General features: G+C 44.3%; 1 protein-coding gene across 4 annotated transcripts in view; it reads left to right on the forward strand.

Moving 5' to 3' along the window:
* Nucleotides 1-14,718, forward strand: part of ATP11A (ATPase phospholipid transporting 11A) — a 132,789-nt gene that overhangs the window by 84,851 nt on the left and 33,220 nt on the right. For all 4 annotated transcript variants that reach the window (XM_033103990.1, XM_033103991.1, XM_033103992.1 and 1 more), the window contains exons 9-16: nucleotides 390-454; nucleotides 1,092-1,173; nucleotides 2,434-2,584; nucleotides 3,695-3,892; nucleotides 6,474-6,647; nucleotides 7,884-8,047; nucleotides 9,760-9,831; nucleotides 12,183-12,256. In XM_033103990.1, coding sequence (XP_032959881.1) covers nucleotides 390-454; nucleotides 1,092-1,173; nucleotides 2,434-2,584; nucleotides 3,695-3,892; nucleotides 6,474-6,647; nucleotides 7,884-8,047; nucleotides 9,760-9,831; nucleotides 12,183-12,256 — 980 coding nt within the window. The remainder of the gene's footprint in view (nucleotides 1-389; nucleotides 455-1,091; nucleotides 1,174-2,433; nucleotides 2,585-3,694; nucleotides 3,893-6,473; nucleotides 6,648-7,883; nucleotides 8,048-9,759; nucleotides 9,832-12,182; nucleotides 12,257-14,718) is intronic.

Raw genomic sequence — 14,718 nt, forward strand, 5'->3', positions numbered from 1 at the left:
GATGACACTTGTTCAGAGACCCCACTTGTCAGCCCACAAGAGATCACTAATGGAATGTTGTTAAAACCTTCAGATCTGGCTCAGTAGGTCTGGGGTGGAGTGTGGAACCTGTATTTCTAACAAGTACTGCACCGGGATAGCAGGTGCACACAAACCTGGAACTCTGCAGAGTTCTTCTAGCAGAGCAGGTTATGCTCCCACAGGCAAAGACCTACACATCTTTACCTGGACCCAGGATAACTTTTCTAATCTAAATATAAGCAAATGTACATTTAGATGATTTCCTCTTAAAATGAAGTTTCTTAGGCAAATGACTTGATTTTCGCCTTGTGGTATGCCTCCCCCTGATTTCTCCATTGCCCTGTTTCTGGTCATTTTTACCTTTGCAGGCCATTAGGATCGGAAAACTTGCTTCTTAGAGGAGCCACGCTAAAGAACACCGAGAAAATCTTTGGTAAATGTTTTAACCAGTAAATTATTTTAAAATCGCCTTAAAATTAAGGGTGCATTAAGTAGGTAAAATCCACAGTGGTACCATGAAATCATCTCTTGTGCTTTGAGGTACTGTGGACTTCATGGCAGAGATAATTCTGCCTAAGAAAACCAGCATTGATGTATAACCACAATCCATTCACGCAATGGCATCTGAGGATATTGCTTGCATATTAAGTACCTATAAAGTTAATCCATGGAAGAATTCACACAGTAAATTTTGTAGCAAATTTCGTTTAGAGGGTGTATTTCTTTGCTAGTGTCTCCCATTTGGGGGTGGGTTATCTTTGATGTTTTAATTAAAACGAGACAACTTAAGAATATACAAGTGTGTCCTATTGTTGGAAAACCCAACTTATTAAAATCTGAACTTTAGAAAAAGTACAGATTGTTCTCTATGCAGGAAATAAAAAAGAATTTCTTTAGCCAAAAGCATCCTGTTGTGTCGCTCTTTATGAACAGCTAGCTAGCCTAGTGAAATGAAAAATATGATTTGTTTTATTAAAAATTCCATTTTCACCATAGCTGTGTGTTACTTACTGTGCAAAGGCAAAATACAATTGTGTTATTGTTCTGACATTTAATCTTCTACTTTATAGGTGTTGCTATTTACACGGGCATGGAAACCAAGATGGCATTAAATTATCAATCAAAATCCCAAAAACGATCTGCTGTAGAAAAGTAAGGTTCAGTCCCCCATTTATTGAAGAGTGTAAAAAAATCTGTGACTTAAAACTGTCACAAACCACTCTAGATATGAAAACATTTTCCTCTTGGCCTTATTAACAGTCTCTTCATGGTGTCTAGATAGACAGTAGAGCTGGTTATTTAGATCACCTCCTACCTTCTGGGGATGTGAGTGGCCACACATCTTCAGCCCATTTCCGAAGCTCCCTCCTGTGGACACCCCAAAGTCCTGCTTCGAAGTCATTTGCAGATGCCCAGCAGCTCCTCCGAGCGTTTGTTGAAAAGGTCAAAATAGGGTCACTCTGAACTTTAGGTGTTGAATACCCCCATGTGTTTTACTAAGGAAAGCATTAGCAGAGCACAGAGTCTCCCTTTTATTAAACAGTAAAATCCTTATAATAACAAGTCAAGGAGAGAGTTGAATTTGTAAGAAAACGTGGCCTGGAATTTTCTGATCTTTGCCTCTTATTAAGGTGTCTCCTTGACTTGAAGTGGGCCACTGAGCGGTTACAAATTATTTCACAACGAGTTATGTTCTACTTAGAAATTTTGGGAGAAGACTGTTTAAGGTGTCTTTTGCCTGCTCTTCGTAAGTTGATCTCGTAATGTGATCTTGGGTCACTGTCAATCTGTGGCTACATCAAATATGAAAATGGAGATTCGGCTCTTTATAAGAAGAATGCTTTGTTTCCAGATGTCTACATTGACAAATAGTTTTCATAGACAGGTATTAGAAAATCACCCCTTCTTTACAAAATATACTAAGATATTGTCTAAGGATTCAACATTATTCTTATACAGAGGACATTTTCTTTAGTGTTAACTTCCCTCCCTCCCTCTTTCCTTTATGTGGTGGTAATCGCTAAATGGGGAACTCATTGGTGGAAGCTTATACTAGAAGAAATTGATTTCTGGATGTTCCTTAAACGATAGAATCCTAGACCATGCAGAAACCCACGTCAGCAATGTAGTTGTGTAGAGTTCTCTCCTGTTTACAAAACTTTCCCTTTACTTAGCTCTTTCCCTTGTGGCCTCTAGAATCAGACACCAGTGACCACAGAGTGGACTAAGATAGAAATGAGCTTGCATTTTTACTGTGTCCATTGATTGGAGGGGTGGGGAGAGTCTTTAAATGTCTTTGCTGCGCGATTCCTAACCTGCTTCTTCGCAATGTGTTCATCTTGACACATGAGGCACAGTTCTGGATTCTTCAGGAAGCAATACCTAAGTAACCATCGCTGTCTTATGTTTTAGATCAATGAATGTGTTCCTCATTGTGTACCTCTGCATTCTCATCAGTAAAGCACTGATAAATACAGTCCTGAAATATGTGTGGCAGAGTGAACCATTCCGAGATGAGCCGTGGTATAATCAGAAAACCGAATCAGAAAGACAGAGGAACCTGGTATGGAAAGTGATTCCCTTGGTAGTGATCACAAATGCCCTGTAGGCCATTGTTTTGAAAATGGGGTACAAGAACATGATGAAGTTGTGATTGATTAAGTTTTTGTAATAATGTATTCATTGACCTTGAAAGTATCAGTTGCCTCTCTAGCTGTACATAGTGGTTGCTCTTGCCTTCTTTGTGTGTTTGAATATGTAAGTCTGGAAAGATACTGGTTCCCATAGTAAATTTAGAAGGATACACCTTAAATGCTTTGGTGTTTCCAAAACCCAGTGCAGTGTCCCATATTTAGAGGATGCTTGGTGAAGCTCATTAATGATTGTGACATAAATGGTACTTGCTTATGGTAAGTATATGAAAAAAACAAAACGGAATTTCGACGATATGGAAATTAGGGGAAGAATTGGTTTCATTTTTCTTTAAGGGGATTCCCATTCAGTTTGCCATGTTTATCAAAAGTATTTCCCCCAACCAGTGTATTATTAATAAAATAATTTCATTGAATCTCCTTTACTTAAAACAGTTTTCTAACTGGGCCCAGAGTCCAGACCTGCGCCAGGTACAAACCTATGCCCATGTTCACTCAGTACAGCGTAAGGCTTTGTGCAAATCCAGACTAGGGTGCCTGCTTCTTTCCTCTGTTCAGTTGGGCCTCCCATAAAACTAAATGGCTTCAAGATAAGGACAGATCTACACAGAAAAATCATTTGTACCAGACTGATATTTTTGGCATCTATAGGTTATTATCAAGTCAGTTGGTCATTTGTCAGAGTCTCAAAGGAAACTTGGAATACTCAAAATGTAAAGTTTCCCGCTCGCCTACACTTGGGGAGGTCTCCTGTCTCCTGACAGTGTGCCTGTCTAACAGGTGACTTAATCCTTACCCCCCTGCAGAGCAGACATGCTGCCCTGCTCCTGGCTTAAGGCCCATCACAGCACTAAAATCAGGTGACAGACGAGTAACCAATGGCTGCTACCACCCCCAAATAAGCCTTATGTTTGGATTTGAAATACTTGTATTTCAAAATTGCACTTGTGTATTTGTGCCTAAGTTTTAAATGGTTGTGGTGTTGGTGCGTGGGTGCAGGAAATAACGCAGTGTTCTCTCAGTTTCTCAGGGCGTTCACAGACTTCCTGGCCTTCATGGTTTTGTTCAATTACATCATCCCTGTGTCCATGTATGTCACCGTGGAGATGCAGAAGTTCCTCGGCTCATATTTCATCACCTGGGATGAAGACATGTTTGACGAGGAAATGGGCGAAGGGCCTCTGGTTAACACCTCGGATTTAAACGAAGAGTTAGGGCAGGTCAGTGTGTCTCCTGAATTGTCTTTCATAATCCATTGACAGTTCAGTCCCTCCGTTATATGTTCCCAGGTATCTCGATTCTAAATGATTCGTATCATGCAGGCAAATCATCCAGATGGGGAAATGACAACTTTTCCATTTTAATTCATGCACAGAGATATAACCTATAACTGGTGAAAGACAACAGCAGTCCTTTTTTTGTTTTAACTTTATTTGTATGATAGTTGGTAATACTTTTATATTTACAAGTTTTGCAAAACTAATTACATCAACGGGTTGGTATAAGCTCATCCATGGCCTAAGTGGTACTCATTTTGGGTTTTAATACTGTCAATTGGGGTGAGGGGGTAAAAGTGAGCTAACATTTATTGAGTACCTACTACATAGCCATTGCACTTGGCTTTGATGCCTGATTCCTTCTCAGTTCTCACAGAGAGGCAGTTATCCCCCTTATAAAGATGAGCAAAGTGAGACCTCAGGGAGTTTAATAGCTTGCTGTATTATGGAGTTCAAAATACCTACATTGAAATCCTGCTCCACAACTGCATGGCCTGGGGCAGGTGGGCTGAGCTCTCTGCACCTCTAGCCTCTCAGTCTGTAAAATGGGCATAACAATGAGATACTGGAAATGAGGTGCTCACCATAGTATATAATGGAACTGCCAGGTGGGGAGTCGCTGCCACCCAGACCACCTGGCTGAAGGGCAGAGCCCGTGCTCATCCTTGTCTTCCTGGCCCCAAACTCAGCTAAGGAGAGGCCTGGCCCCCTGACCTTGCCCCCTGACCTTGCCTTGATTCTCTGGCCTTTAGTGGGGCCCTTCCCACTACTCCCAGTCTAACCCTTTCCCAGCCTTTATGTTGCAGGAAAGGGCATTTGGTATCCACAGATTTATTCTTTTTTTTAGCAGGAAAAAATTTTGAGGAGTATTTTTGCAAACAGCTGTTTTGGACTAGTAGCTGAAATCTGCTCTCTTATGGCCCTAAAACAGCAGTCAGTAAATAGGTAGTTATACTCTGATGGATACATACTGCTTTTGTCTCCTTGGGTCAAAGATATTTGTTACTAAAAGATAACATTTTGCTTGCTGCTGAGTTTGACTTTCCATGCATTCCTCTAGGAATACTGTCTCTGTCAGCAGGGCACAAATCATAGTTTGGTTGCTCAGTACTAGAATATTTTTACCTCTGTGGATTTCATATCCTTTGCAATAATACACGGTATATTTTGTGTACTCCTGAGAAATTCGTGGAGGAAAGAATTTTTTCTGTAACAAGAAAAATGTAGAGTGATAGTGCAGCAAATTATTCTTACTCAGAGTAAATCTAAGAATGACTTTATAACACAGGAGCTCCAAAGATCTGTGGAAAGGCTTATTTTAGGGGAAGAGACATTGTGACATATTCATTATTATTGTGGATCCTCACTTTGAAAAAAGTCGTGTGTCATTCTCTTCAAACAACATAGCCACCTGTGGCACAGAATTATCACGGATGCAGATTTTATTCATGTTGCTGATTTCCCAGACCGAGAGGAGAGGCTCAGCAGAGTTTTGGGCAAGTGTTTTTGTATGGCAGCTTGTTTAAAAAAAAATTCATAGGGCACTACTTTCTACTTATAATTTACTTGTTAGAACCAGCACACATGGAAAGGCATTTTCTGCTGTGGGATTTATGACAAAAAAGACATTTTGCTGAGAGACCTAAGTGAAAAGGCACACTGAAAAACAAGTAGCTGGTTTTAGGAGAGGTCTTTTCTGCTTCCCACACTTCAGTACTGTATCATCATGTTAAACTCTGCTTCCTTTCTGTCTCCTGGAGTTGTGTATTAGAGGCGCTGAGCCTGGACGGGTACACTGGGCCCCCAACACCCTCGCCCCTCAGGCCCGCGGGTGTCTGACAGCGGGACGTGCATGCACTCCCAACCGCCTCCCCACCGTGTGGCACGGGTTCCAGAATCCCCCACTTTCTTTCAGTTATCCATGAGGAATATGTAACCTAAGTTTATTTAAATTTAGGGTTTAACATTAGATGTAGTTTTTACACTTTTCACAGTTTTCTATCTGAAATTTGTTTTGTTCTTTTGTTTGGATTTTAGCTTCAAAACCTTAAATGGTATTGTGATTTTTGACCTCCCAGACCTTTAGAATAAGTTTATCCTATCTATAGCCTTGATTTCTTTGTTACATAAGAATTAGGTCTATTCCCGCCCCCAGGGCTCCACCCAGCATTTCCATCCATGGGGAGGTGACTGAGACACCGTGTTCTTTGCACTTCGCATCCAGAGAAAAGTAAAACCACCGTTTTTCCGATGCGAGCAAAGGCCTCCTCTCCACCGCCTGAGTCAGGCTCTGTGAGCCACTCAAAAGCTGGGGGAGGATGGATCATCCAGCACGCATATAGTTCAGCCCAGCAAACGAGTATGTTTGGGGTAAGACCTCTAGAAGTCCATTTCATGGGGAAAACATTCATGTTAGGAAACACGGCTGCCCTGGGGTCTGAGGCAGTGCGCCGCGCCTTCTCCCTCTCTGAGAAGGCTGAGCGAATTCCTGGCCAGACCACCCAGCCAAGTCTTGTGCCCACAGGTGGAGTACATCTTCACAGATAAGACTGGCACCCTCACGGAGAACAACATGGAGTTCAAGGAGTGCTGCATTGAGGGCCACGTCTACGTGCCGCACGTCATCTGCAATGGGCAGGTCCTCCCTGGTGCTTCCGGCATTGACATGATTGACTCTTCCCCAGGCGTCAGTGGGAGGGTAGGTGGCTGCTCTCCCAGCAGGTGTTTTCCCTTCAGGGGCCATCACCGCCACACTGTCTGGGGGTCCCAGTTCACAAGATAGCCTCGTGTCATCTCTTGTTCTGGGATCCAGGAAAAAGACACAAATTTTCTAGAGACTGGAGTAAGAAGAATGGTGAGATGCCACCGTTTCCCACCAGTAAATCTGGCCAGTCATATCGTGTTCAGAACAGCTTTAAAAATGGGGACAAGCGAGGCAAACGGTGGGCTGTGAGCAAAGTGCATGTGCAATTGCTCACACACATGTGAGCACATACAGAGACACGTGCCCCACACATTCACATGTGCACACATAGACACACATGCACACACATACATATACCCCATGCATACATACCCTCATATGTGTGCACACATACAGACACACGTACACTGCACTCACATGCATACACATAAACACACACACACGGGTGCACACACACTGAGCCTGTAACTCCAAATCTCAGCATTTCCAGGAGGAGACCGTGAGTCTCGTCAGTGGTCAGCCAGGAGACCATTCCAGAAAGCTTGGTGGCTGCAGAGCCCTGTGTGGGGTCGCCTAGGGCACCAAGGGTAGGTTGCCTTCGTGGACTGTGTGGTGACAGCCTTTTGTGACCCAGTGCACCATATCTCCAGCTACATTTACTTCAGGTCATTTTGATACAAAAACTGTTTCACCCCCATCTTAGAGGGGAGGGGCAGGTGGTCAGTGGCCTTTCTGAGGCGTTCCACAGATATTGCACCCTCCTGCCACTTGCTGGAACTCTCTCTACCTGGCACATGTGATGCCAGTCTGGCCCTGCTTGCCCCCCTTAGCCACAGTGGCACCCCAGGACCCCTGGGAAATCCTTCTGGAATCCCGAGGGAATCCAGGCTCCCAGAGGCCCTGCAGTACTGCCTCAGCTGGTCTAGGTCAGTACCCCTGGGTTCTCCTCTTGTGACCTTTAGCCCCTTGCCTTACCTCCCTAAACATTTATTTCCTTTCCGGCTTCATAGCCCATTGGTCTTGATCGTAATTACTGCAGAGGTGCTCAAGAATGAACCAAAGCCACAGTTACTCTCTACCTCCTGACCACCGAAGGCAAAACTAAAACTTCCTAACCCTTAAAAGCTGCGTGTCCTGCTTTATTGTTTGTTTATTGTCTTCTGTTTATTTTCCTTCTACTTTAAGCTGCTATTCCATAAATGTGTGGGTTTTTGTATTGCATTTTTATAGGAGCGAGAAGAACTGTTTTTCCGGGCCCTTTGTCTATGCCACACCATCCAGGTGAAAGATGACGATGACGTGGACGGGCCCAGGAAGTCACCAGACTCGGGGAAATCCTGTGTGTACATATCGTCCTCACCTGACGAGGTGGCCTTAGTCGAGGGTGTCCAGAGGTACGTCTCTGGCTGCATGCAAGTCTCTATAAGATGAGAGGGGTGTGCTGATCTGATCTCGGAGTCCTTTTTAACCCCCACCATGGACTCCTGCTGGACTCCTACTAGAAGTGTCCTGAGTCAGCCCCCTGTGCCTGGGATGCTTGCTGAGGGGTGGGCTAAGCAGGTACTGCCTTTGTGCTCAGTGTTTCCTCGACCTCGCGGTGGTGGGGGTGGGTCCGTCCTGAACACAATCTGCTGTGGTGTTAGAAGCACCTTGTTTTTTCTTCCTTACCTCCACAATAAGTTAGACGCCATTCTCAATAATCACAGGCTTATAAAGATGGGAACCGTCCTAACCACCCTTACAACAAGTCTTCCTCATCTATCCTAGAGAATTGATGCCCAGAGATGTCAAGCAACTTTCCCAAAGTCCCACAGCATGGAGAGGGATGAAGCCGGCATACTGGGGTTTTCTTACTGTTAGCTTCACTTGCTTTGTATTAAGTCTATGTGCTTCTTGCACCTCTTTCAAGATCATTTATTGGGAGTTCCTGCTGCCTCATGACATGTGACATTTTAAGCAAACTTGGAAAAATACTTTAAATATTCCAGAATGTGGCATAATTTCAAGTCAGGGAAATGTTTTTCCAATTCTCACAGCTTACAATTCTAATTTAATACTAAAAGTACTAATCTTCCCTCTTTACTATCCTGGATAAGTGGACTTTGAACACCTCTCATCTGATTACAACAATGTTTTTATTGTTGACTAAACTAACATGTGATTCCCATGCAATTTGAATAATGACATCAGGTATGTAAATTGTATCACTGTGGGCCTTTATTAAATGTATAAATCCACACATGCATGGGAGAGATTTCTCAAAGATAGATTTCTTTCTTCTTGGAAAACGAGAGTTCAGAAACTGAACCACATTTAGTCATAGGTATCAGAAGTTAGGGCAGGCTGCTCCTGCCTGTCTTTCTAGACTCATCTTTCAAGAAAGAAGCCTTTGGTCAGCTGCCCTACCAGCTCCTGCCTGGGTCAGGTAGATGCCCTGTCCACGTGGTCCTATAGCGCCTTCATACTATTATGGCTACGTGCTGTATTAAAATGATGTGTTTCCACCTCTCATCATCCGTAAGCTCCTTGAGTCCAGAAGCCATGCCCTTTTCTTCCTTGCACTACTAGCACGTACCTGCATAACACCTGACGTGTATGCTAGTGGATGAGTGTATTATAGATTAAGTGCTCTGCAGACGTTTGTTGACTGGCTGCCTGCTCTGGGCTGTAGTGTCCATCTAAGTAAAATGAGAATTGGTCTAGAGATTAACAATTTCTCTGTGTCCTTCTAATTCTGACATGTAACGTCTACCAAACAATCCCCACTGATCAGTAAGTAAAAATGGGTAAGTAAAGATAGGGACTAATCCACAGACCTGCTACTGTCTTTCTGAGACTTGTTAACACTTACCAATAAGAATGTACGTCATCAACGTGGTGCTTGAGAGGGTGAGCTAAGTCAGAAATTCTGTTGGTTCTTGGAGAATTTTTTTGAGATAGTGAATAAATTTCTTAAGTTTACAATTTAGTTTACTACGTCTCTTTTACCAGAAATGTTTTTTTTTTTTTTGAAGAGAAAGCTTTACCAAATGTAAAACAGAAGTATTCTATGAAAAAGGAATGTCAGAATTTCAAATTAACTGCTGGGTTTGCCTTCTCTTTGCAGACTTGGTTTTACATACCTAAGACTAAAGGACAATTATATGGAGATATTAAACAGGGACAATGACATTGAAAGGTAAGGATACTACTATACATTAAATTGTGATGGTAATAAAGAGTCGTTTTTACAAAGTTTTTTCACTGGGGGAAAAAACCAAATATTCTCTGTACTCCTCCCATAACTTCTTCTCAGTAACAACCCCAAGAATGTCTAGAGAAATTTAAGAGTTGGACAGTTAGAATACAGCCTGTGGGATGGTGTTGCATCATCAAATAGGCTTTTGGTTAAGCCACCTAAAATCGGGTTTTACTGTATGAGCTCTCAAAGTTTCTAGTACATTCTAACACGCCCCCAGCCACTCTCTGGCTTTCCATGAGGTGGAGGAGTAAGTACCTTCCCCAGAGGGTAGCCACAGGATCCTGTGTTCAGAGAATCAGCTCCCAAGCCATGGAGCAGTGTCCTCTGGAAACCAGTGTGAGGAACTATGCTTTGGCATAATCAGCTGGACATTGGATGGTTTCACTTTTCAAATCTTAATTGCCCATATACTTTTTTTTAAAATTATTATTTATTTATTTATTTATTTATTTATTTTAATTTATTGGGGTGACAAATGTTAGTAAAATTACATAGATTTCAGGTGTGCAATTCTGTATCACATCATCTATAAATTACATTGTGTGTTCACCACCCAGAGTCAGTTCGCCTTCCATCACCATGTATTTGCCCATATACTTTTGATTTTTAGGAACTGTGTGTCTAAAATTACTGCTCCCAGAGGCAAACGGTCTATCTTGAGTTTTGATTCAGATGATTAGGTTGTCCATCTCTTCTTTATAAATAAACATAAATATGCTGAAATAGATATAGGCAAGGACAGGTGGTAAAGAGCATAAGATTTAGTGATCATGGCCTCAAGAAAACTAGATTTTAAAATTTCCTTCTTAAGAAAACTAAACCCCGAGCTGAGTGGGAGTGGTGAGCCCCTTGAATCCAGCTCTGGCTGCTGGGTCCTAGAGGTGCGTAGCCAGAGCTCCTCGCTGCAGTGCTGGGGACTTATAGGATCTATGAGGTCACTGCGGGGGGGAGGGGGGGTGGCGTGCGGCAGAGTGACACACTGCTGTCAGGCTCTGGTTTCCAACTGAAAAGCCAGGTGGGATCACTCTTGAAATTATAACACACTGCAGTGGTGCCGAGGAATTCACAGGGATCCCTGTTACCAGTGTGGGAGAGGAAGAAACTGTCCTCTACCCTTCTAGGGTCTTTTGGCTGGTCTATTAATCAAATAGACATGAGACCGATTAACAAGAGATAATGACCGGATTTAATTACGTGTGTATATATGGGAACCCCACATCCAAGAGAGGTTCGGAGACAGAAAGGGAAAATGAGGTTTCTGTGACATGCTGAGCTCAGGATGAGATAAGATGCCCTGGGGCTTCAGAGGGGAGGAAGGTCATTCTCAAGACAAGAAGAAGAGCAGATGTTTAATAATTAGAAGTTTGCCCTGCCATATACGTAAGCCATAAAAACTTTATGGGCTAGGCGGCGTCTAATTGAAATTCTTTAAGGGAGAGGTAAAAGTTTCCCATGAGCCTGCAGGGTCTCAATTGCCTTCAGGCCAAAAGAACTCACATGCCAAGTGGCACCTCTTGGGGAGGCCTGTTCTGAACCCCTTTCCCAGCTTGTGAGCGAGGACTGACATCGCAGAAGTTGCACAGTCACTTCCGAGCTGCCGGCTGGGGACGCTAGACCCTAGAGTTTTCAGAGGTAGTGTCAGGGGTGGCTGAACTATTTTCAATATTTCAAACACCAGACAGAAATCATGAGTCTTCTGATAGTGAATCTGCACAAGTTGATTAAATATCAGCCTTCTTTGCTTTTTATAATGATTTTTATCAACTTAAAGGACTCTGGTTCATTCTCAAGGATCATAAACTTGGATACAACCTGTGGGTCTGTGTTCAGCAGAACTTAGGAACGTGAATTAGCACAAAAGAAATGTGTTTTTAGTGAACCAACCCCCTGAACTTCTGTGCCCTGGGCTGTGGGACAGGGGAAGACATGCCATGCGAATGGTGGGAGCCTGGGCTTCGCTTCCCTCCATTCCCCACAGGGTGCTGGTGCCAGCAGCAAGGAACGGAATCACACGAATCCAGACTTTTCCATCATCTTGTCTATGGAGTAAACCATCCTACTTCCAGATTCCTCCTTCAAAGAGAGGCTTGACAGCCATATCCTCCAGGGAGAGGTGGGGGTAGAGTGTGGAGGGAGGGGATTTTTTTTTTTTTTTTTTTTTAAGGACTGTGTGTGGAGGGAAGAGGACTACCCCAGCCACTCAGCTGTGGAAAGGCTGAGAAGTATCCAGATTTCGTGATGTAAAGAGCCAATTGGGTATTCAAAACAAGTTTTCATCTCGGTTTCAGGTTTGAATTGCTGGAAATTTTGAGTTTTGACTCAGTAAGAAGGAGAATGAGTGTAATTGTAAGATCTGCTACAGGTAGGAATTTTCTTTCCATTTCTTAAATTATACATTGTGGTTGTGTTTTATTCCGATGCTTCCATTCTCTAGGAGCTTTAAGGTTTGAACCATTGATTCTTTTTTTCTAAAAAAGCATAGATGCACCAAGTACGGGTCCCACAACTCCTCATACCCAGTCCAGTCACACAACTTCTCACACCAGTGACAGGTGACGTAGCCCCTGAGCACCTCCCGGTCCCATTTCTCCCCCTCTGGCACCTTAGGCTGGCAGGTTTAGTCGCCTTCGGTTTTCCCCTCCACTAAAGTCCTGCAGAGTCTGCCTTTATCCCCCTCTCATTTCTCACACACAGCACCTGCTCCTGACGGTCTCTCACCTGCAGCCTCTGCCTCTCTGTCATCCTGCTGTCTTCCTAAGACCATCATGCTTGTCCTTGTGGGCTGTTCTGCAGCAGGCAGCCACTCCTCTCCTGGGTCTTTGATGGAGGCCCTGAATTGCCTTCCCATCTTTCGTTCCCAGGCCACCCCAAATGTGCCCTGCATGGACTTTTCCATGTGGAGGCCCTCTGTCTGGTGAGAACTTTTCCACCTGGAGGCCGACTACCTGGTGGGGACTTTCCACCTGGAAGGCCCTCTTGCTTGTTTGCACCTATCCAAGGACACCTGGTTAAGAAGCCTTTCCTGGCTGCCTCAGTCAGATAAGCTGTTTGTGCGTCTTCTGACCTGGCTAGTCTGAAAGCATCCTAAATGCACAACCTATGTTTTTCTCGACAATATACTCGCCACAGTACTCCTACTGAGTGCTCAGTAAATACTGCTAAATTCAATTTACTGATGCAATTTCAAAATGGCATTTTATCAAGAGATGTGGGATCTTATACTTTTTGGTTTCTTAAAACCAGGCAATACCAGTGTAGTGCAGGGGATCCTGCCGACTTCGCCAAGTGTCGTGCGGGGCGTCAGGCGGGGACTGTGGGGTCTCTGCTCCTGCTCCCCACACAAGAACGCAGGACATGGTGAGGCCAAAAAGGAACACCCACGGAGCCATAGGTAGGGGAGTCACACCACTATACTCTCACTGGCGGCTGGGTTGGAGACACAGGAACCAGGAGCAACACAATTCTCAACCCTCACTGTGCCGCTTGCAGACTCAGCCACCATCTTCTTGCTAGCTCCCCCTTTTTTCTGCTAGCCCAGCCCCGGCAGTTATATTCATGGCTAATGGCTCACTGGTTACAGCTGACGGCCAACTAGCCACAGCTGATGGCCATTTGATCAGTCGATGGCCATTTACTACCTGAGCCAGCACCTTTCTATGTGAGGCCGAGAGCCTGGAAACTGCTTTTTGGGGCTCTGTCCCCACAACCAGGCTGTGTTTATCTCTTTGGAAAGTTGCCTGGTGAGCAACCAAATGCAGCCACTACACTGGAACAAAACAGACTCAGCCTAAAATAGTGATCTGAGGTCATGTTGGGGAATTTTATGTCAGCCAGTATCTAACACTCATGCTGAGAGATTTTCATGTCAATGGGAAGTAAACAAAGTAGCTTTTCTTAACCAGAGCCATTCTGGCTTTCTTCTGGTGGAACCAGCTATATTTTGTTTTCTCTTTGTGGGGACAGAGCCAGGAGTGCAGTTTCCAGGCTCTCGGCCTCACATGGAAAGGTGCTGGCTCAGGTAGTAAATGGCCATCAACTGTGATTGGATGGCCATCAGCTGTGGCTAGTTGGCTGCCAGCTGTAACCAGTGAGCCATTGGCCACTAGTATAACTGCTGTGGCTACGCTAACAGAAAATGGGGGCTAGCAAGAGGATGGTGGCTGAGCCGGCAAGCGCGGATTGCAGTTACCACGGCAGAGTGCGGGTTGCGGATTTCAGAGAAGTGGACGGCAGGTTGCGGCTAGTGTACCTCCTGCTTCCTGTGTCTCCAACCCAGCCGCCAGTGAGAATATAGTGGTATGACTCCCCTGTCTATGGCTCCGTGGGTGCTCCTTTCTGGCCTCACCATATCCTGCGTTCTTGTGCGGCGAGCGGAGCAGGAGCAGAGACCCCGCATGACACCCTGGCGTGACACTCTTCTAAAACCATTGAAGGCATTGTGAGGTTGCTGACGGCATAGCTTTCAGCAGCACCCTGTGAGTCATTTTCCAAGGAGTTGGGTTCTATGTGCTGCATAATGAGTCTGGTAAAGGCACTCTGGCTGCTCTGGGAGCTGTGCTAACTGTGTCAGAGCTGGTTCTCTTACCTGCATGCTTCCTGCACCTCTAAACTAGGTTATCAAACGTGGTGAACATGAGCGGGCTCCGCCAATGACACTTGCACTAAGTGTCATGGGGCACAAAATAATTTATAATATAAATGCTGCCCATACACATGGAAACAGATTTCGCCTGTAGGATCAGCAGGAAGCATATACCTTATGGCATTTGAATCAAATTCAAATGTGTTGACACTTGCCCAAATGCAAAAAGTTACTCCACCGTG

Source organism: Rhinolophus ferrumequinum, chromosome 4 (assembly GCF_004115265.2).
Source record: "Rhinolophus ferrumequinum isolate MPI-CBG mRhiFer1 chromosome 4, mRhiFer1_v1.p, whole genome shotgun sequence".
Classification (NCBI taxonomy): Eukaryota; Metazoa; Chordata; class Mammalia; order Chiroptera; family Rhinolophidae; genus Rhinolophus; species Rhinolophus ferrumequinum.